This window comes from Ailuropoda melanoleuca, chromosome 4 (assembly GCF_002007445.2).
Source record: "Ailuropoda melanoleuca isolate Jingjing chromosome 4, ASM200744v2, whole genome shotgun sequence".
Taxonomy (NCBI): Eukaryota; Metazoa; Chordata; class Mammalia; order Carnivora; family Ursidae; genus Ailuropoda; species Ailuropoda melanoleuca.
Genome location: NC_048221.1, coordinates 107,939,170 through 107,959,606, shown reverse-complemented (window position 1 = coordinate 107,959,606; position 20,437 = coordinate 107,939,170). Strand labels below are relative to the sequence as shown.

At 51.0% G+C, this 20,437-nt stretch overlaps 1 protein-coding gene across 1 annotated transcript in view; it reads left to right on the top strand.

Moving 5' to 3' along the window:
* FBLN7 (fibulin 7) overlaps positions 1-20,437 on the top strand; it is a 55,520-nt gene that overhangs the window by 20,871 nt on the left and 14,212 nt on the right. Inside the window, exons 2-4 of the mRNA XM_034659524.1 lie at positions 3,893-4,052; positions 9,013-9,183; positions 19,531-19,656. Coding sequence (XP_034515415.1) covers positions 3,893-4,052; positions 9,013-9,183; positions 19,531-19,656 — 457 coding nt within the window. The remainder of the gene's footprint in view (positions 1-3,892; positions 4,053-9,012; positions 9,184-19,530; positions 19,657-20,437) is intronic.

Here is a 20,437-nt window from a genome sequence, read left to right as displayed (position 1 = left end):
TTAACTGCAGTCCCTATGCTCGCCCTGGCCGCTTTCAATACTGTATCCTTGGATCTAATATTTGCGAATTGCACTATGACGTGACGTATACCACACTCAGGCACCCGCCAATCTGTTTGCTGTATCTGTGGTTTGGTATTTTAGATTTCATATGTAAGTTGAGTTCATATAGTATCTGTCTTTGTCTGACTTATTTCACTTAGCATAGTGCCCCCAAGGTCTAGCCATATCATCTCAAATAGCAAGTGTTTCTTCTTTTTTATGGCTGCATAATATTCCCTTCCATTGTTTATATATACCACATTTTTTTTTATCCTTTCATCCACTGGGGGACACTGAGGTTGCTTCCATATCTTGGCTAGTGTGAAAAATGCTACAACAAACATGGGGGTGCAGATGTCTTTCCGAGAGAAGTGATTTTGTTTCCTTTGAATATATCCCCAGAAGTAGAAGTGCTGGATCAAATGGTAGTTCCATTTTGCATTTTTTGAGGAATCTCAGCCACTGTTTTCCACAGTGGCTGCACCAATTTGCATTCCCACCAAGACTGCACGAGGGTTCCCTTTTCTCCACATCCTCACCAACACTTGTTATTTCTTGTCCTTTTGATACCAGCCATTCTGACAGGTGTGAGGTGATCTCATTGTGGGTTTTTTTTTTTAAGATTTTATTTATTTAGGGGCATCTGGGTGGCTTAGTCGGTTAAACGTCTGCCTTCAGCTCACGTCCTGATCCCAGGGTCCTGGGATCGAGCCCCACGTGGGGCTCCCTGCTCAGTGGGGAGCCTGCTTCTCTCTCTCCCTTTGCCTGTCTCCCCAGCTTGTGTGTGCTCTCTCTCTGAAATAAATAAGTAAAAATCTTTTAAAAAAAAGATTTTATTTCTTTGTAAGTATTTTGGATATTAAACCCTTATCAGATATATGATTTGCAAGTATTTTCTCCCGTTTTATAGGTTGCCTTTCATCTTGTTGATGGTTTTCTGTACTATGCTGACGCTTTTTTAGTTTGATGTAGTCCGCTTGTTTATTTTCACTTTTGTTGCCTTTGCTTTGGGCGTCAAATACAAAAAATTGTTGTCAAGAATGGCATCAATAAGATTATCCCCTATGTTGTCTTCTAGGAGTTTCATGGTTTCAGGTCTTATGTTCAAGTCTTTAATCTAATTTGAGTTTGTTTTTGTGGATGGTATAAGATAGAGGTCCAGTTTCATCCTTTTGCAAGTGGCTATCCCATTTTTCCAATAGCATTTACTGAAGAGACTGTTCTTTCCCCATTGTGTGTTCTCACCTTTGTCATAAATTAACTGAAATTAGTGCATGAGTTGATTTCTGGGCTCACAAAGTTCTTTCTTACACTTATTTGTTCGGTTACCTTCACCCCAGTGAGATTGGAGGCAGGGATGGGCCAGGGTTTCGAGACCTTCCCTCAGCAAGTCCGCCGGAAACCTTGCCCTCGCCCTCCCCCCCGGGAGTCAGCCCTACTGTGCTTGGTCTTTGAAGGTTTTTCCATTGTGACTGGCCAGGTGAGCACATCTCACCATAATGAGGCTTGTGAGGTTGGTGCCCATTGTCCACTGCTGGGAAGGGCTCTGGAAAATGTCACCAGAAGCACAGGACAGTTGTGCCCGGGCCCAACAGCCAGTTTGACGCACTTGGCTGCCCAGTGGCCAAGTGGAACCCAGGCCCCCTTTTCCTCCACATACTCTGACCTTCTTTCTCTACTTACCGGAGCCCCATGGCACCACCCCCAGGCACCTGGCAGAGGCCTTGGCACTGGTCTCCTCTCCCCCACTTCAAAATGTGGCCCTTCCATGTCCCTTGGGGCAGCTGTGACCCAGAGAACCCTCTCCCAACTGTCAGGTCCCTGGCCACCTTGTACAAAAGGGAGGCAGCTCCTCGCCTGGCTCAGTGTGATCAGGGATGTTTCCTGAACTCCCTCCCCATTTCCCACCCCCACTGCCGTGCTCCCTCACCTGACGCTTGCTCAGGAGTCAGAAGGCCGCTCCTGTGGGATATTTTGCTTGGGTCATAGAGTCAACAATTTCTAGTGCAAATTAATCAAGAAGACCATTCACCACACAGGGATGTGTGAAGAACAAATGAGACAGGACCTAAGACAGTCCACTGGGGCACGTACAGCCTAGGGGCTTGGGGGTTGGGGGTGGTGGCTCTGGGACGGAAGTCACTGGGGTTCCCATTTTGGCTCTATCACTCCTAAGCTGCATGGTGTGGGGAATGTCGCTTGACTTGCATCCTATATATTTTCATCTATGAAAGAGAGACCTTCCAGGCCCTCCCAGGGTTGCTCCCAGCCAGTAGTAGTCTTTGAAGCAGACTTAGCTTTGCAAACCGTGAGGAACTTCACAAATGTAAATGACACACAAGTCACGAAACCATCTGTAAAGGCGACTTCCTATCCCGTCTCAGCCTTTTGGCTAAGATCAAGTGAACAAGCAGCTGCTGCTTCTGTTTTTTCTTTAAGGGGGGGAGCGTGGGTGTGGGAAATCAGGTCTGGGTGGGATGGCCTTGCAGTGCTGCGCAGGTAGGGGATCGATGGCAGGAGGTCACTGCCCAGGTGCCCCAGAACCTGCGTGGGAAGGACCACAATGGGGGAGAAAGAAGGAAAACAAACAAAACTTCTCTTCCCAGCAATTGCGTTTGGGGCCGGGCCCAGTCAGGCCCTGGTAGGGTGGAGGCCAAGGGCCCCCATGGATTAACGAGTTCCAGGGGCAACTGGGGATTCAGCTGTGTCAAAAGCATCCATTGAATCAGGCCAGTGAGTCATCTGTTTGGTGAAATCCCCAAGGTGCCGCGGCCTGGCAGCCTCCCTGGGAGAGCGGCCGTGGCTGTGTCTTCACCGCGGCTGCAGCGCCCCACTGGCGAGCCTGGAAGCCACCAGGCTGCGGCGGCCACGTGACTCCCAGCCGCCCTGCTGCCTTTTAGAAAAATTTTTAAAATGATAAAAACCAGTGCTTGTTGTAGAAAAAAATTAGGTATAAAAATATAAATTAGAAATGATCCATAAGACTATCGCTGGAGATAACCCACATTATCTTCTCGATGTTCTCCTTTGTTCTGTGCAGGTGATGTGAGTCAGGTTAGACAAGGCTATGCCGAGGTAACACACAGCCCCCAGGTGATGCACCCCCCCAAGGCCAACGGCGAACGGTGTTCACCCCCTTCTTTACTCCTTTTCATGTCCTGACTCTTAAAGGTAACAGACTGGAAAGCTTCGGATGTTTATCAGTAAGTGTGATGTTTTAAGTGAGATAGTCTTTATCATGATAAGCACCTGCCCCCTTGTTCTGGTTTTAAAGTTTTTCGAGACCTTTGCACCGGGCACGGGGGGTTGACGGTCACAACGCTGGTTTGACTCTACCGAGGTTCTCTGTCTTTGCCTTGTTCCATTTTTGAAAGTACAGGAAGCATGAAGCATTCCTGTTTCACCTGTTTTCTGTGTTTTATCATCCGTTTTTAACAATGTTCAAGAGAGAAAGAAAGACCGAGGTCACCAAACCCAGATTTCAGAGCATGAATTCAGAGCGAAGAACGAGGGAGTCTTTTGAAGGAACAGACGACTAACTGTAAGGTTTTTTGGGTTGACCGGAGCGTTCAGCCACCCAATCGTTGAGAATCATCACTTCTGCCCTTGGCTCTCAGAGCAGGAGCTTCGTTTTTGTCGGGAAGTGAGCTGGCGCTGTGTTCTGTGCGCTCGGGGCCCTCCGTCTGGTGACCTGACTCAGCGCCAGCTGTAGGGGCGCCTTGTGCAGCCGCTCCGTGAGCTGCGGGGGCATCGGGGGCCCAGGGGCCTGGGTGGCTTCCGGAAGCTGCGAGCGGGCGTGTGGCGCCGAAGCCCCCACAGCGGTGGCGCTGGTGATTCTTTCTCCCCGCAGAACTGTCTGAACAAGCAGCAGCTCCTCACGGCCATCCGCCAGCTGCAGCAGGTGCTGAAGGGACAGGAGACCCGCTTCGCCGAGGGCATCCGCAGCATGAAGAGCCGGCTGGCGGCGCTGCACAGCTCGGTGAACAGAGTGGGTGCAGACGCCCCCCCAGGTGGGTCCCGCATCTGCGCCGCTGGGCCCGCACGTCACGCAGGCCCTTCCCCTGTGCGTTCTCCCCGCACCCCCACCTGCCCACGCCTCCCCCCGTCCGGAGGCAGATCCCCAGGCCTTTCCCTGCTTCGCTTTCTGGCGGCCCCTCTGTCAGCCCCCGCTGGCAGGGAGCACGCGGTGAGGATGTCAAAAAAGCATCTGCTGCTTCTCCTCTCCCACATCTGACTGTCACCCGCTTCCTTTCCGACCTGTTCGTTCTAGGCTTGATAACTCTCGTCCACATATCATCCTTGCAGAATTGTCTAAAGGCACGGCTCTGAAAGCATGCGCTGCTTTCCCCTTCCCTGTCCCCACCCAGATAGACCCCAGTTGGTTCCTTTTTTTTTAATTTTATTTTTTAATTTTTTAAAAAGACTTTATTTATTTGTCAAAGAGAGAGAGAGAGGACGAGCGGAGGAAGGGGCAGAGGGAGAAGCAGACTCCTTGCTGAGCAGGGAGCCTGATGTGGAATTCCATCTCAGAACCCTGGGATCATGACCTGAGCCGAAGGCAGACACTTAACCAACTGAGCCACCCAGGCATCCTTTTTTTTTTTTTTTAATAGACTATTTTTTCTAGCAGTTTTAAGTTCACGGCAAAACTGAATGGAAAGCACAGAGAGTTCCGCACTCCCCCCCGCCCCCTGCCAGCCGAACACACACACAACCGCCCCTGCACCATCGTCCACACCAGTGCGGCATGGCTGCTATAGCCGGTGAAACAATACTGGCGTCAGTTTCTCAGGCATGACAGTTAGTCCTCTGACATGAGTACCCCAGTGGTGGTGGGGATGGAGGTGGGGGTGCTGAGGGCAATTCCCGTTCAGTGAGGTTCCAGTGGGTCCCCCAGACTCCCTCCCCAGAGGGTGGGACTATGACAGACACTGGGCATTTTCCTGGTGGTCGCAGTCACAGCTTTCACCGTGGGGCCATTGGACGGGTGACTGGATTTCTTCTACCTGGCCTCCAGGTGGCCTCCCCTCAGGGTGACACGGGTCAGGGAGGCCGTCACCACGTATGTTTGAAGTCATGAACCTTGGGAATATCCGACATCATTTACTCACTTCAGACACATTTATCAAGGGCCCTCTTTGTTGTGTGAGATGAAGTTTCCCGGGGAAGGCGTTGGTTTTCCTACCTCTTCAGAGAGTGGGGTAGCCGATCCAGAGTCTCACCGGCACCGCGTCAGCGGCTGTTCTCCTTGGCTCCACTGGTGCAGAGCTAGACCTACCCGCCAAAGCCCTCACGCTTTCCAAGGCACCGTGAGGCTCCAGCCTTCAGGGGGGCTCACCACAGCCAGACTTCGAGAGGCAGGCAGGGCATCCTTCCTTTGTGCCACAGATGAGGAAACCGAGGACAAAGAAGGGAGTTAGCAGTACTAGGTATTAGATCTGAATTTTTTTTTCCTGCTAGAGGCTCAACTGCAGGGAGCCTTTCTGCTTTCCCAGGATCACAGCTCCTACGGTCCCGGGGAGCTTCCAAGAAGAACCTGCAAGAGATCGTTCATAAAACGGCCCCACCCGTGTTAGAGGCCTCCGTTGGCTAGAACAGACAGACAGGTAGCTCCTGTTACATTACTGATCCTCTTAGTGCCAGATTCAGGGTCTTTCTTCCTTGAACCATACGGGATTTTTTAAAGTGGCCAATTCTCTTTTTAGATATTGTCACAGTGCATCTGTCTCTCCCACGTGTTGGACACAGAGGCAAGCAGCTGTCAGGATCCCCACTGCGCGGCCTGGGCTGGGGGCGGGGGGGGGCCTGTACCTGGAGGAGCCAGAAGCTTGCAGGTTGTAGGGAAATGATCATTTACTTTTTTTTTTTTTATGGCATTTCCTGGGAGTCAGGAAGAATAATTTCTAGTCCTGGAGAATTCTTGGCCTTCCCCTTTCTGGCTTCTAGGAATCGCCCTCCTATTTCCCCAGCCTTTCTCTCTGGGGAACATCACACCCGACCAGCATCAGGGCTTACCCAGGCAGCCTCATTCCAGTCGTGTTCCTGAATCTCTAGGATTGCTTCACTGCTGAGCTCTTGTCTGACACGGTAATCTCATTCCCGAGGGTGCGGGGAGCTGCCCCGTGGCCCGGGAGCCTCACCATGTCGTGCTCATCGTGAACCAGCCAAGGGGCACGTCCTTCCACTGGACAGAGGCCTGTGGCTCCTATCTGAGAAGTGGCTACAAACGATTTGTCATTGATCTGTACCATTTATTAATTCCACTAACATTTACTGAGCACCTGCTGTGTGCCAGATGCTGTTGTATTTACTCAAGTATGATTCACCTGCGAGTTGCTCTAGCAGGTAGAATTTCCTCTTGGAAGATTTAAAGATTTCTCATCCCCAAAGAAACCCTACTCCTTTCCCCCCAAAGCGTCTGAAATCCCTTTCAGCACACTAAAGTAGTTGATACTTTAAAAGAGCTTTAAGACGTTTATTTGCAGGGACTGAGGCCGCAGCCTGCGAGTGGCCACGCACGGGGATGTGAGCTCACTGTCGCTGCCATCTCACAAAGCGATTACCACTGGGTCCCACATCGAAGGTTTACTAGAGGAAAAGGGCGTAGCAAGGGTCCCCCGGTAACCAGAGGGCACTGCGAGTACTCAGAGGGGTCAGCCTGTGCCCGTCGTCCCAGGCCAGCCTGCCGTGGCTGCTCCGTGCAGGACGCGGGTGGGATGTGTGGGCAGAGCCGCAGGGGCCTGCCTGCTGCCTTCTGGGACAGGGAGGCCCATCAGGGTCCAGGGAACCTCCGGATCACCATGTGCGCCGATGTTCCCGTCATGGTAGACGCCGAGTGATTCTCTGTCACTCGCGGCAGCTGTCACAGCTGAAGCAACACCGCTTTCCCATCTGTCTAAAACCCAAAGAGCGTTTTCACAAATGACACTTGGAGCTTACTTTAAAGCAGTTTAGGGGCACCTGGGTGGCTCAGTCAGCTAAGCGTCCGCCTTCAGCTCAGGTCATGATCCCGGGGTCCTGGGATTGAACCCTGCATCGGGATCCCTGCTCAGAGGGGAGTCTGCTTCTCTCTCTCCCTCTGTTCCTCTCCCCCCACCCCGCCCATTCATGCTTTCTCTCTCACTTGTGCTCTCTCTCTTTCTCTGAAAAAAATAAAATCTTAAAAAATAAAAACATTTTAGAAGTGCCTCTGAATTTCCAACTAAACAAAATTCAAATCCAACCTGTCCCACCTTCAGGACTTTGATTCAACTAGTGCTGGCCGTGGGAGGCAGCCAGCCGCAGGTAGAGGAGGAGTGGGGAGCTTCTCCGTCTCCCTGCAGCCTGGAGCTCACCTTCAGGAAATCTGCTTGGTTCTGCCTTTGTGGCACGGCCAGCGTTTAAGCCGCCTGTCTCTGCTCCCAGCTCCCGCCCTGGTCCACACCACATTCATCTCCGGCTTCTGCCTCCTCTCCTCCCTGCCTCACACCTGACACTTCACGCTCAGGCTGCTGCCAGCTGGTGCTATCAGCATGGCAGTCGGCCACTTCATGCCTCGGCTCAAAGCGTCTCTGGCTCCCTGATGCCTCTATAACCTCACCCCCAACTGCTTTCCTGCTAGTCCACTCTACTGCAGCCACTGTGCTCCCCTTGACATTCCTCACACCTGCCAGGCACACTCCCACCACAGGGCCTTTGCACCAGCTTGTTCCCTCTGTCCTTCCCAGATCTCTGCATGCTTTGGCCTTCATTTCTTCAACGCTGCCCCCAAGAGGCCTACCCTGACCACCACACTCAAAATTGGCCCCCTGCCCTGGCATCCCCTACATTACTCCCTACCTTATCTTCTGCATTACACTTATCACTTCTTAGCACACTCTGCCATCTGCTTGTTGATCTTGGTTATTGGTGGGCGTCCCTGTTAGAAGGGGGCTTCCTGAGAGCTGGGTTTTGTCTGTTTTGTTCACAAATTATCCTAAGTACCTAATATAGTGCCTGATACATGGTAAGCCTCTCAATAAAAAAATTTTACGCGTTCATTTGTTCAAGAATTCTTTATTNCTCCCTACCTTATCTTCTGCATTACACTTATCACTTCTTAGCACACTCTGCCATCTGCTTGTTGATCTTGGTTATTGGTGGGCGTCCCTGTTAGAAGGGGGCTTCCTGAGAGCTGGGTTTTGTCTGTTTTGTTCACAAATTATCCTAAGTACCTAATATAGTGCCTGATACATGGTAAGCCTCTCAATAAAAAAATTTTTCATGCGTTCATTTGTTCAAAGAATTCTTTATTGGGCACTCACTGTGTGCCAGGCACTGGGCTGGTGCTGGGGCCACATCAGGTATGCGAGGCCAGGTGAAGCCCCTGCCCTCTCGAGCTGCATTTGGAGGGAGAACACTGACAACAGATATGGAAACAAATATCTCAAGAAGACGCCTCCAGTAATTACACATGCTAAGAAGAAAGCAAAGTGAGCTCAAGGGGTAGAGAGTGCCTGGGGAGGTTTTAACTAAGCGAGGTGGCCAGGGAACATTTTGGGAGGGGGTAGCATTCGAGTTGAGACCTGAAGAGTGAGAAGGAGCCAGAGAGGGGATGTTCTGGGGAGAGAACATTCCAGGCCAAGAAAAGAGCAAAAGTCAAGGCCTAGAAGTGGGCCTGACTCTGGCCTGTTCAGAAGGCCTAAGAAACCCAGACAGGCTAGAGCTCCTGGGAGGTGGGAGTGGGTGAGCCAGCTGCACCTGAGGGGGGGGGGGGTCCAGGCTCTGACCCTCCCATGCTGCCAGGCCCTGCGCCCTCCATGTCTCTGGGGCGCTGGCTCAGCTTTCACTAGGGGGCACATATCCCCCATGTCCAGGAGTGCTTTGAGGATTCGATGTCCAGCCCGGTGCATAGCCTGGAGGAGGCGCTCATCACAGGAGCACTTAGAGATGAGAAGTCTTGTAACAGAGAGAGATGTTAAGTGACCATGGTCCTTCTTTCTGTCCTTGCAGTGTCCTGTCCTGCTCTGAATGCCCCCCCAGATGGCAGAAAGTTTGGAAGCAAGTACTTAGTGGATCATGAAGTCCATTTTACCTGCAACCCTGGGTTCCAGCTGGTTGGGCCCAGCAGTGTGGTGTGTCTTCCCAACGGCACCTGGACAGGGGAGCAGCCCTACTGTAAAGGTACAGACCCTCCTTCTTGTCTCCCTGGGCTGGACCTGTCGCAGCCCAGCAGGGGGTCTGCTGGATAGAAAGTGTCATTCCGCTGGACACTTTTCTGCCGGATTCCTCCACCATTCCTCAGCTGCAGAATAGTGGCCACATGTCCGATGACTTACCTCTGAGCCAGGCCTGGGCTGGCCTGCAGGGGCTCTGCCAAACCCTCTCACGAATTTAGTCTTGTTTTGCATTTGGGGAAATCGAGGCACGGAAAGATGGAGGAACTTGCCCCAGCCCACCCAGCTGGGGAGCAGGCTAAGTTGATTCACTCACAGACACCCTGACCCCAGAGTCTGTGCTCCTCAACACCTCACTCTGCTCCGGACGCAGGTGATGGGCTCTTACCGGTGTTCTGGGGCTGCAGCTTCCAAGGCCGTTGATGACCTGTAGGGTTAAGGAAATTCCGAGGTGTCTTTTGTGTCTGCTTTGGGACTTGGTGTAAACAGGATCCAGGAGCGACCACTGGGATGGGAAGTGGACCTGAAGAGATTTCTCTTCTCAGCTCAAGAGCAGTACTTTCTTGAGGTAGAGGAAAATCAGACTTAGCATTCTCTAGCAGAAGAGGCTTTTCAGAAGTCTATGGTCAGAAAGTCGTGGATACCGGTCATTTTTAGAGCAGGGCCCAGAAGATGTCTGCTAGGGCAGAATGTTCATGATTTTAACCCAAGAGTTGAAAGGGAAATGCAAATGTTATATAAATATGTTGTCAAGAGCAATGTAGAGAGGATTTGAATGCATAAAGAACTTGAAAACATAACAGAACATTAGAAAATATCTCATCTCGGGGCACCTGGGTGGCTCAGTTGGTTAAGTGTCCGACTCTTGATTTTGGCTCAGGTCATGATTTCAGGATTGTGAGATCGAGCCCTGAGTCAGGCTCTGTGCTGAGCATGGAGCCTGCTCAAGATTCTCTCTCTCCCTCTTCCTCTGCCCCTCTCCTTTCCTCTCTCTCTAATAAAAAAGGAAGGAAGGAAGGAAGGAAGGAAGGAAGGAAAGAAAGAAAAGAAAGGAAAGAAAGAAAGAAGAAAGAAGAAAGAAAGAAAGAAAGAAAGAAAGAAAGAAAGAAAGAAGAAAGAAAGAAAGAAAAAAAGAAAGAAAGAAAGAAAGAAAAAGAAAGAAAGAGAAAGAAAGAAAGAAAAGAAAAAGGAAAATGTATCATCTCTAAAGACAGATTGTGTGGATTGACATGTGGAGACCGGGCAGCCAGAACCACATTTCATGGATTTAGACTTCCATTTCCCTTCTCCTAGGAAAAACAATGGTTTTAAGGTTGATTGCAGGGACCAGCTCTCAGACCTAGCTGGGAACCAGCCTAGAAATACAAGCCATGTAACTGGCAAACAGGCCGAGGGAAATACCAGTGTCTGGATTTACCCTTGACCCTAAAAAATCTCCATCCAGGGTAAGCACCTTATAGGTGACAAATTATGGCAGCGGAGGTGGGAACACAATGGCATCTCATGGTCATTGCTTTGGGTGTCTGTATGTTTAACTTACAGATTGAGTTATGGGCCCCAGTTGATTTCTTTCTCACTGCACTCATGTGCTCCCTTGACCACATCACCCTCCATGGGGTGCCCCCTCCGGCTTACCTGACCACGCCCCCAGTCATGGCCGCCCAGATGGTGGTCAACTCTCCACCACCATAAATGGTGCCGGCAAGGTCTTCTGATCCCCCCTCTTTGTCTTCGGGGCTCTCTCTTTGGGTTTGGAGTTGGGGCAACTGGCCACAAGCTCACTCCTTTGAACCAAGTGCTCCCACGCTGCTCTTCAGATGGGCTGCCCCTGCCCACCCCCCAGCGGTTCTGTGCGCAGAAGCACGTTTTGCCCACGTGCTGTTTTCTGTCTTGCTCAGGTGTTGTCCAAGTATTCTGTCCTCGGTAGTGACACGCATTTACAGTGAGCACGATGTGGTTTCAATGAAAAGATAAAATTCCTCGGACAAGATAGCCGAAAAAATGCATTTTTAGGTAAATGTGTAAGAAACATGAGAGGCTTGGGAGCACAGTCACAGGAATGACTTGACCAAAGGAACGCATAGGGGCTTGACAAGGGTAGGAACCCAAAATGCTCCCCGCAGCCCAGCTCCAGCTTAGCAGCTGACTAGGACGCCTCCCCGGAGGACCCTGGGCATGTCTGCCAGCTTCCGTCTTGAGCCTGCACGTGTTAGGTATATATCAGCGCCTTGCCTCCCCGCAGCAGGACCCCTCCGTGGAACAGAGGGTCCTACCCTATCGTGATTTGTGTGCCGTGGTTCTCAAACTTTCAGCTACTCCAGAGTCACCGAGAAAGCTTGTAGAAAGGCAGGCTCTGAGGCCTCAAAAGACCTATTGAGTTGGGTGAGATCTTTATAGAGGAGACTTTGGCCATCTACATTTTCAGTATGATTCTGATGTTAACTCAATCTTGAGAAACACCACTTTGCTGGATCTTGCCACTGCCAGAAGGAGAAGATACTGACAATTTTGAAGCAGTGATACGCTTTGGGCCCTCACCAGTCAGAATGCGGCCTGCAGCAAGCCAACAGTAGGGCCACGTCCTGAGTGTGCGTCCACCCTGACCAGGCGAGACTTACCCGCACATGCTCACCGCCACCTGCGTGGACATTTTGGGAAGGCCAGGCTAGCCCTTACAAAGACCAGGGCACCCAGCCCCACGGAGCAGTCTCCTTTCCTGAGATGTGGAAAGCCGACTTTTCCTGGAGGACCAACGCCAAGCTCGGCCAGCAAGTCTCCCAGCCGTCCTCGTTGTCCAACGTGGTGCACTTCCTGCCTCTCACCCTTGAACTCACCACCTCATTCCAGATTTGCTGTGCATTCTTTGTCTCCCCTCTCCCTCAGCCTCCTTCCTAGCCATTTGTCCTTCTTCCTTGACTGCCCTGCCTGAGGACTGCTTGGCGCAGCCCACCCTGGACTTCTACTGGGGCCACATTCACTATCTAAACCCTGGGAAAGATTGGCTCAGGGAACGAGGCAGTGGCCAGTCCACACGGAGATCTCAGATGGACATTTGTCCTCTCTTTAAGTGTGAACGGGTCATGGGAGTTCACCCTGTGGTGGTAATGGAAAAAACAAAATAAAACAACTCTGATAACATCACAGCCCAGGGGCTCAGTCAGCTCCAGGCACATGACTTCTCCCTGGTTTGTGGATGGTGCCTGTGTTGACACTTCTGTCTTCAGCAGGAATTTATTTGACTAATGGATGCTGTCTCCAGTAAGAGCCTGAAAGGCATGCCACCCAATCCTGGCAGAAGGGAGAAGGAGAGCTCCAATGTGCTGTTTGCTGACCTCTTGCAATAGTGCTAACAGTGTGAGCAGGACATGAGCTGGGGGGGTTCAACAATCCAGTGACCTCCACACACACACCCCTCAGAGTGGCCTAGAATCTTAGCTACGCATGCATCCGCTTCATTTTCCATACCCGCAGTCTTGTGGTCCTTGTGACCACAAAGGGAAAAGAATCTTCTTAATCACAGGGATTCATTTCAAGACCCAAAATGTCAGTGACAGTGAAAGATTTAGCAGCTCTTCAATAATTGCCCCTCACCCCATCCCCGGCCAGATGCTCAGAAAGAAGGTGATGAACCCAACTTGGCATAAAAGGAAATTACACACGCTCCTGCTATTAAAAAGCCCTGTGGGCAGAGGTAGGCTCCAGAGCTCCCAAATGGAAAGCAGCCACTTGGCTCCCTGCATTGTTTCCCTTTTCTCCTTTCTTTCTTGGAAGGGCATGTTTTTAAGATCTGAAGCTTTCAGCATTGGGAGAACCATCGCCACAGGCCTTGTTGCTTTGACAACATTGGTAACCAAAGAAAAAACTTGAGAGAAATAAATAACTTTTTCCCTTACTCCCATGCTGTGAAAAAAGAATTGTTTTTGGCAGTCACCCCCCCCCTTTTTTAAACCTTTATTCATTCATTCAACCAATTTTCATTGAACACCAGCTCTGATGCTAGCGATTCAGACTGAATCTTAGAGATACAGCCCAGCCTCGTGGGGGGCTCACCTGCTAAGGTGGAAACTAGCAAAACAGATAGGCAAATGGAAAGGTGAAGAAATGGGGGTTTGTGGACAGTGCCTTGACGATATCTAAGAAGGGGCTGAGAATCTGTACGATGGGGGCAGGAACATGGGAGGGCCTCTCTGAGGCGGTCATGGGGATGCAGAGACATGGAAGGGTGTCGAGGGGGTCTGGTCATGTGATGAGTGGGGTGGGTTGGGGGGGCAGGGGAAAGACGCTGTCCTAGGAAGAGGGAGAAACAATGCACAGAGGCCCTAAGGACGAGAAGAATTTGGCGTGTTTGAGGAAACATAGAAAGTATAGAGCCTTGCTCCTGGAGCAGGTGTGAGCTGAGCGTGAGAGCAGGTGCGGGGGGAGACACCCAGGCCAGCGCGTGCAGCCCTGGAGGCCGCGCAGGAGGTGGGACTGTAGCTGCAGCACAAAAAGCAGGTGTACGGGGAGAGGTGTGGTAATCAGACCTGTGTGTTGCTGCTGTGTGACAGGTGCGCTGGGGTGGGGGGGACAGGAAGGGAGCTGGAAACCACTTGGGGGCTACTGAAGTCCAGGGGAGAGAGACAGCAGAGGAGAGTGAAAGCAAACCCAGAGACAGAACTGGCCGAGACCCCATGTGAGCTGTCTGCATGGAAGAGAAGTCAAGGCTCCCCGACTCCGCTTGAATGTTGGGGGGCACATGGTGTCATTTATAGAGATAGTGAAGACTGAGCAATGAGTGTGGGTTTGTTTCTAAGTAACCTTGTGGGGGTCATTAACCAGAACTCCGTTTTGGCCACGTTAAATTAAAACATCTGTACAACATCCTAGCGGAGAACCATGAATTCCACCCACGGAGAGTGTCGAGCAGAAGACCGTGTTACCCATCCCAGCGAGCACTCTGGGCACTACTGCCCGTGGCATCCCAGTCCTGGAGTTACCCAGGAAAACGCAGCATGGTCAGACACTGGATGGAGCACTTGGCTCACGTAGGGAAGAGACAGAGCAAGATCAGCCTCGGGGTGGGGGCCGGTTAGGGCGGCCAGCCACTGACACAGGGCAATTCCTGGGGGGCACGGGGGACCCCTCTCATGCTGCAGGGGAAGGACCCTTCAGCCCCTTCCCATGGAGTCTGAAAGATTGAAAGCCGAGGGCCATTGACATCCACATGTGAGCAGAGCAAAAACCCCTTGTGAAGCATCAGGGACAAGAACCCGCAGGAGCGGTAAGCCCTGCACGGGGGGTTGAGTGGGCTCTTGACCTCATGTTAAGGATTCGGCCAAATGGGGCTCCACAGCCTGCAGGCCTAAGACTGCCTTTCCCAACAGGGAAGTCAGGTGGACAGTGGGAGGGTGGGACACAGATACACAATTGGGAGTTACTAGCCTAATGACAGGACTGAAATCCACGCACAGCGGCAAGAGCAGCGGGGAAGAGAGGGTAGAGACAGAAAAGAAGTGGCTCCGGACCTTTGGTCAGACGGCGAGGGAGGGTGCAGGAGACAGGAGGGGCTTAAGGAGGCTGGAAAAGCAGGGCTGTGGCACGGGATCGAGGGCTTGGAAGGGTACTTTGCGGTCAGAATAGAGCACAGTCCGCTCACCTGCGGTGTACGAGGCCTTTGCTCAGGGACCTTGAGAAAAGGATTTGAGTAGAAAGAGCTTCCTCTGCTGCGGGAGCCTTTTAGTAGCTGCTGAGCAACCGGCTGGCTAACTCACCGAGTGATCAATGAATGCATGAAGGATCCTGCTTAGGAAACTGAATTTCCCTCCAGACTTTTATCTGGGCATGTGTACGCCACTCTTCCATAGTCAGCAGCATCTGTGTACAGATCTTAACACCAGCAAATCTTCATTAACGCTGCCTTCTAAACATAACTTTTAATGATTATGAAACACGTCCTCCGAAGGGCTGTTGTATACTTTTTTAAAAAGATTTTATTTATTTATTAGAGAGAGAGAGTGAGCAAGAGAGAGAGAGAGCACAAGCCAGAGGGTAGAGGCAGAGGGAGAAGCAGACTCCCCGCTGAGCAGGGAGCCCGATGTGGGGCTCGATCCCAGCACCCCTGGGATCACGACCTGAGCCAAAGGCAGGTGCTTAACCGACTGAGCCACCCAGGTGCCCCCAAGGCTATTCCACACTTTACTGAACTATTTCTTTGTTGTGTCCAGGTTTTCATAATCATAAATAATGCCAAGACAAGCAATCTTAAAACACTGTTCAATATGGAAAATTTCAAATTCACAAAAGTAGAAAGAACAGTATTACGATCCTCACATATCCAAATACAGCAAACTCCTTATTATCTTTAAATATCTAGTCAGGGTAAAAATTCCTCCAGGTGTCTCACGAGGTTTTAACACTATGGTTGAACCAGGGTCCAAGTAAGTGTCACACATTACAATTGGTTGATGTGTCTCTTATGTCTTTTTCTTTTTTTTTTAAGTTTGTGGGGTTTTTGAAATTTTTTATTTTTTATTAGAGATGGAGAAAGGGGGGAGGGGCAGAGGGTGAGAGAGGATCTTAAGCCGGCTCCACACCCAACACAGAGCCAGGCTCGGGGCGCCATCCCGCAACCCTGAGATCATGACCTGAGCCAATCAGAGCCTTAACAACTAAGCCACCCAAGCGCCCCTCTCTTACCCCTTTTTATAAAAGTCTACAGTCCCCTCCTCCTCTTCTTCTTCCTTCCTCCCACCCCCCCCACCCAATCCCTTGCAGTTTGCTAACTGCTTCCCCAAGAGGTCATTTAATGTGATCTTCTGATCTCTTTTTCTTTTTCGTCCAGTTTTATTGACATGTAATTGACATCCAGCACTGTGTTAAGTTTAAAGTGTGCAGCATAAGGACCTGACCCCATTTATTGTGAAATGATGACCACCCCAAGTTTAGTTCACATCCATCCTCTATACAGACATGCAAAAAGAAGAAGAAAAGAAATGTTTTTTCCCTGGTGATGAGAACTCTGAGGATCTACTCTCTTAACAACTCCCCTATACACCAGCCCAGCAGTGTTAGCCACAGTCCCCATGCTGCACACCACGTCCCCAGGACTTACTTATCTTACAACTGGGAGTTTGCACCTTTGTGGTCTCTGAATCTCTTATAAACTGGTAGCTAACTCCAGGGGCTGGATCAGATCTAAGGAAGATTTTTGTTTTGTTTGGGCCAAACGGTGGTAGACACCACTGCCGGGAAGCCCTCCTTGGGTTGCTGTGCCTTGGGGAGCCCCACTGCTGTCCCCATGCGGATCTCTCTCCAGCTTATTCTTCCAGGGGGACTGGGGGCAATCCCCCGAGTTCTTGCCCTTTCAGAAAGTGGGCCACTTCCCCCCTGGATGCCAGTTTGGTTGGACACCAGCTGTCTGCCTCACCTCTTCTTTCCCTGAGTATGTTAAATATGTGCCCCTGTCTTCTGTGGCAGCTTTCTGCTGTTGCCATCATCAGTATCTCGGTCTTCTTGCCTGGATGCCCAGAGGATTTTTTTTTCTTTTTTCTTTGAAAGCTAATGATCTTATTAGGACCCGCTCCAGTCCTGGCTTTCCTTGGGCTGGTTTTCGCAAGGGCGGGCTGCAGCTTTTCAACAAGAAGTCTCAGTTGCTGGAGCGCGCTGCTGGCCCCTAGGAATTCTCGAAACTTTCCAGGACAAAGCCCGGTATTGAGGAGCTTCTAAGGGGAGGAGGATCCAAATGGAGCCCTACGAAGGAAGAAAGTCGGTGCAAGTGGAAGAGATGGCCCCGGGGAAAGCAGGAGAGGAGCACAAAAGGGGCGGAGCGGGGAAATCCTGAGCTGCACTAGAAACAGCCACGGAAGTGCCAGGCGGAGAGTCGGGAAGCTGGACCGGCCATCTAGAAAAACTCGTCTCCCCTAAATGGGAGGAACAGAAAATGACTTTTGTCAAATCCCATGCAAACTATTATAAGAGAAAAAGAGAATAAAAAGTCCCTATAACAATGAGGAAATGCCAGAAAATGGCAATGAAACAGATGAAAACTATTACCTGGTATTTCCCAACAACCGGGAAGAAATTTGAAAAAGGTTAAAAAAAACTATGAAAGGACAGCATAAATAAAAATTAGAAAGCCTCAGCAATGAGGTGATCGGGGAAATGGAAAATCTGAAACGAGATGACAGAACACAGGAAAGGATTAGAAATAAAAGGGGGGAAAAAAGCAGATCGTGCGTGTAAAACACGCAGCTCAGCTCCAGGGAAATGTAAGTGCTCACTAAACAGTAGACAGAACAGAATCAGCAGCCATGCTTCTGGGTCAGCAGCCTCTCCTCAGCCTCTGCCCTCTTGACAGCTCCGAAGTCACCCTGCACGCAACTCAAAGCCACAGCCTGGGACAGATGTGAAGGTGAGGACAACTGGACTTCAATCATGACACAGATGGGGCGCCAGGACTGGGCGTCGGGCCAAGGAATGCCCGAGATAAGAAAGAGTGTGGGGAGCCTGTCTAGAAACGAAAATCCTGGGCAACAAGATCCAGACGGGGAGACGGAGCCCAGGATCCTCGGGCACCTGTGAGTTTCTCTGTCGAGCCGGTGACATCCCCCACCACCACCTCCAGGTGCAGCCAGGCCCAGTCCCTTTCCCTGGAGGCCCACAGGGGAGAAGGACGATGGTGCCGTTCCTGCTGGGGCCAGACTGAAAGCTGCTAGTGTTCATCCTGTCTGGCTCTCTGCCCCACGTCATGGCCTCGTGGTCTCCCCACTTTCAGAGNAAGCTGCTAGTGTTCATCCTGTCTGGCTCTCTGCCTACCATGTCACGGCCTCGTGATCTCCCCACTTTCAGAGTCCGCAGGTGAGCGGTGTGGGAGCTGGACAACGGGCAGAAACGGGAATTCCATGCTCTGTGGCGTTTGTGCACGGTGTCATTCCAGACACATTCCTTCAAACCGGTCATCTGAGAACAGACGGAGGAGAGAGCACAACCAGGCTGAGGTTCCTGAGAAGCTGAAAGGGCTCCTTCCCCGGGGATTAGCAGCATTTGGGACGGTCTGGGTCCTTTCATGACTAACAGAAGCCACACAACAGTCTATATAACATCCCAGCAATGAGGAGGCAGGAGGGACACTGAAGTCGCTGCCAACCCACCCACAGCAAGGCTGCTGTTCTCATCAGGAGCAAAGCACCTTTCTTCCTCTTGATAGATACAGCAGGAAAGGATGCTCGTATGCCAGCAAGGAGAGGTTTCCAGTTTCCTTTCCCTGAGATGCTGTGGTCAAGTCAGTGAACTGACAGACTTCTCTCTTGGGGAGGAAGGGCCTGTGCATTAAGACTGGGCTTTAAGAAAAAAAAAAAATGGGCTTAAGGATTCGTAACAAGCAGATGTGGCCTGAGGGTTTTAAAAAAATATATTTTTTTCTAAGTAGAAAATTTATCATGGAAAAGTTCATTGTGGAAAAACAGAAGAGTACAAAAAAGTGTAAATGAAGAAAAATTGCCTGGACTCCTACCACACAGAAACGTATTAAATTTTTAAATATATAATCTCTTTCTATATATCTTTCCCACATGACTGCTACATGTATGAGCAAGGAATATTTTCCTTTTCCACCATTTAGGAAACGTCAAGAGTCAAAGTCTTCCTTGGGTGCACAGGAAATGAGCACAGGAGGGCTACTGGGTGGGAATTTGGAGAGACTTCGTTTTCCCCTTCTCTGGACACTGTCATGGACCATCTCTCCCTCTTATAACTCTGCTGAATTGGGTTCTTATTCAAGGGGTGTTCTTCCCGGAGCGCCTGGGTGGCTCAGTCGGTTCAGCGTCCAGCTCTTGATTTCAGCTCAGGCCCTGATCTCAGGGTCATGGGATCAAGTTCCTTGTCCTGCTCTGCGATGGGTGTGGAGTCTACTTGGGGTTCTCTGTCTCCCTCTGCCCCTCTCCCCACTCGTGCTAGAAACAAACAAACAAATGAAATCTTTTTAAATACTGTGTTCTTCCTGGGAGCTGGCTGCTAAGGCAGAGGTGTGGGGGACAGTCTGGCTTGATTCAAAGGCAGTGTGGGCACCTGGGCAGCCTACTCTGTAACTTAGGGAACGGAGACTGTGGGGAGCATGGCTGGGTGATGGGTCCGCTCCTCCAGGCAGGGCTCCAGGTGAGAGCACGGTGTGTGCCAAAGGCTCTGTGGCTTGCTGAACGGTGGGTGGGCTGCAGCTCAGCCCCATCAGCCCCCGCCCAGCTCCTGCTGCTGGGGGCAGTGGCGAGGCCAGAGGGGACGAGTAGAAGTCGAAGTAAAGGAAGGTAACCCAGCTTTGGTTTTGGTTCGTTTTAGAATTAGAACTCATCTATTTGTACTTGAAAATGATTTCTTTTCCTAGACATCGGCGAATGCTCCAGCCAGCCTTGTCAGAATGGGGGGACCTGCGTGGAAGGAGTCACCCAGTACAAATGCATCTGTCCTCCGGGGAGGACTGGGAGCCGCTGTCAGCACCAGGCCCAGACAGGTACGTACAGGCTACCGTGGGGTTCGGTGAGGACGTTCCACTGCAGAGAGAAGAGTCCCCCGGTCGTGGGTCACCAAATGAAGACGTGGCAGGAGCTCAGTTCCCCGCCTGGAGAGAGGGCTTTTCGACCCCTGATCCCTCTGATTCCCTGAGGTGGTTATCTGGGATGGAATTTAGCTCTTTTGTGTAACCAGGGTTTTGATCCTTTTCAGGGACGAAAATGCAGGTAGAGGGACTGACCCTCAGTGTGAAAGTTCCCCAGACTGGGAATCTGGCCCGAGAAGCTTCCTTGTTCCTCCTTCACTTGGTACACACTTTCTCTGCAGATCAACAGAATGGCTCTTCCTTTCAAACGCTCCCATCACACTCTGCAAAGTCAGTACTTATTGATACAGGCCAAGGTCCCCTCAGGACTGTGCAACTAGACATTCGACTGGTGGTGAGATTTTCTTTTTTTAAAAAAGACTTTATTATTTATTTATTGAGAGAGAGAGAGAGCATGAGTGGGCAGAGGGAGAGGGAGAAACAGGTTCCCACAGAGCGGGGAACCCAATGCAGGGCTCCATCCCAGGACCCTGAGATCAAGGCCTGAGCCGAAGGCAGACAGACGGTTAACCAGTTAACCGACTGAGCCTCCCAGGTGCCCCTGGTGGTGAGCTTATTATCCACATCTTGAGTCTCAATACATCCCTAGCCAGAAGGTCTAGAGGCCACAAAGTGGCGGTTTTCAGAGGCCAAGATAATCTGATAAGGAATCTATGAAGGTTCCCACACTATGCTG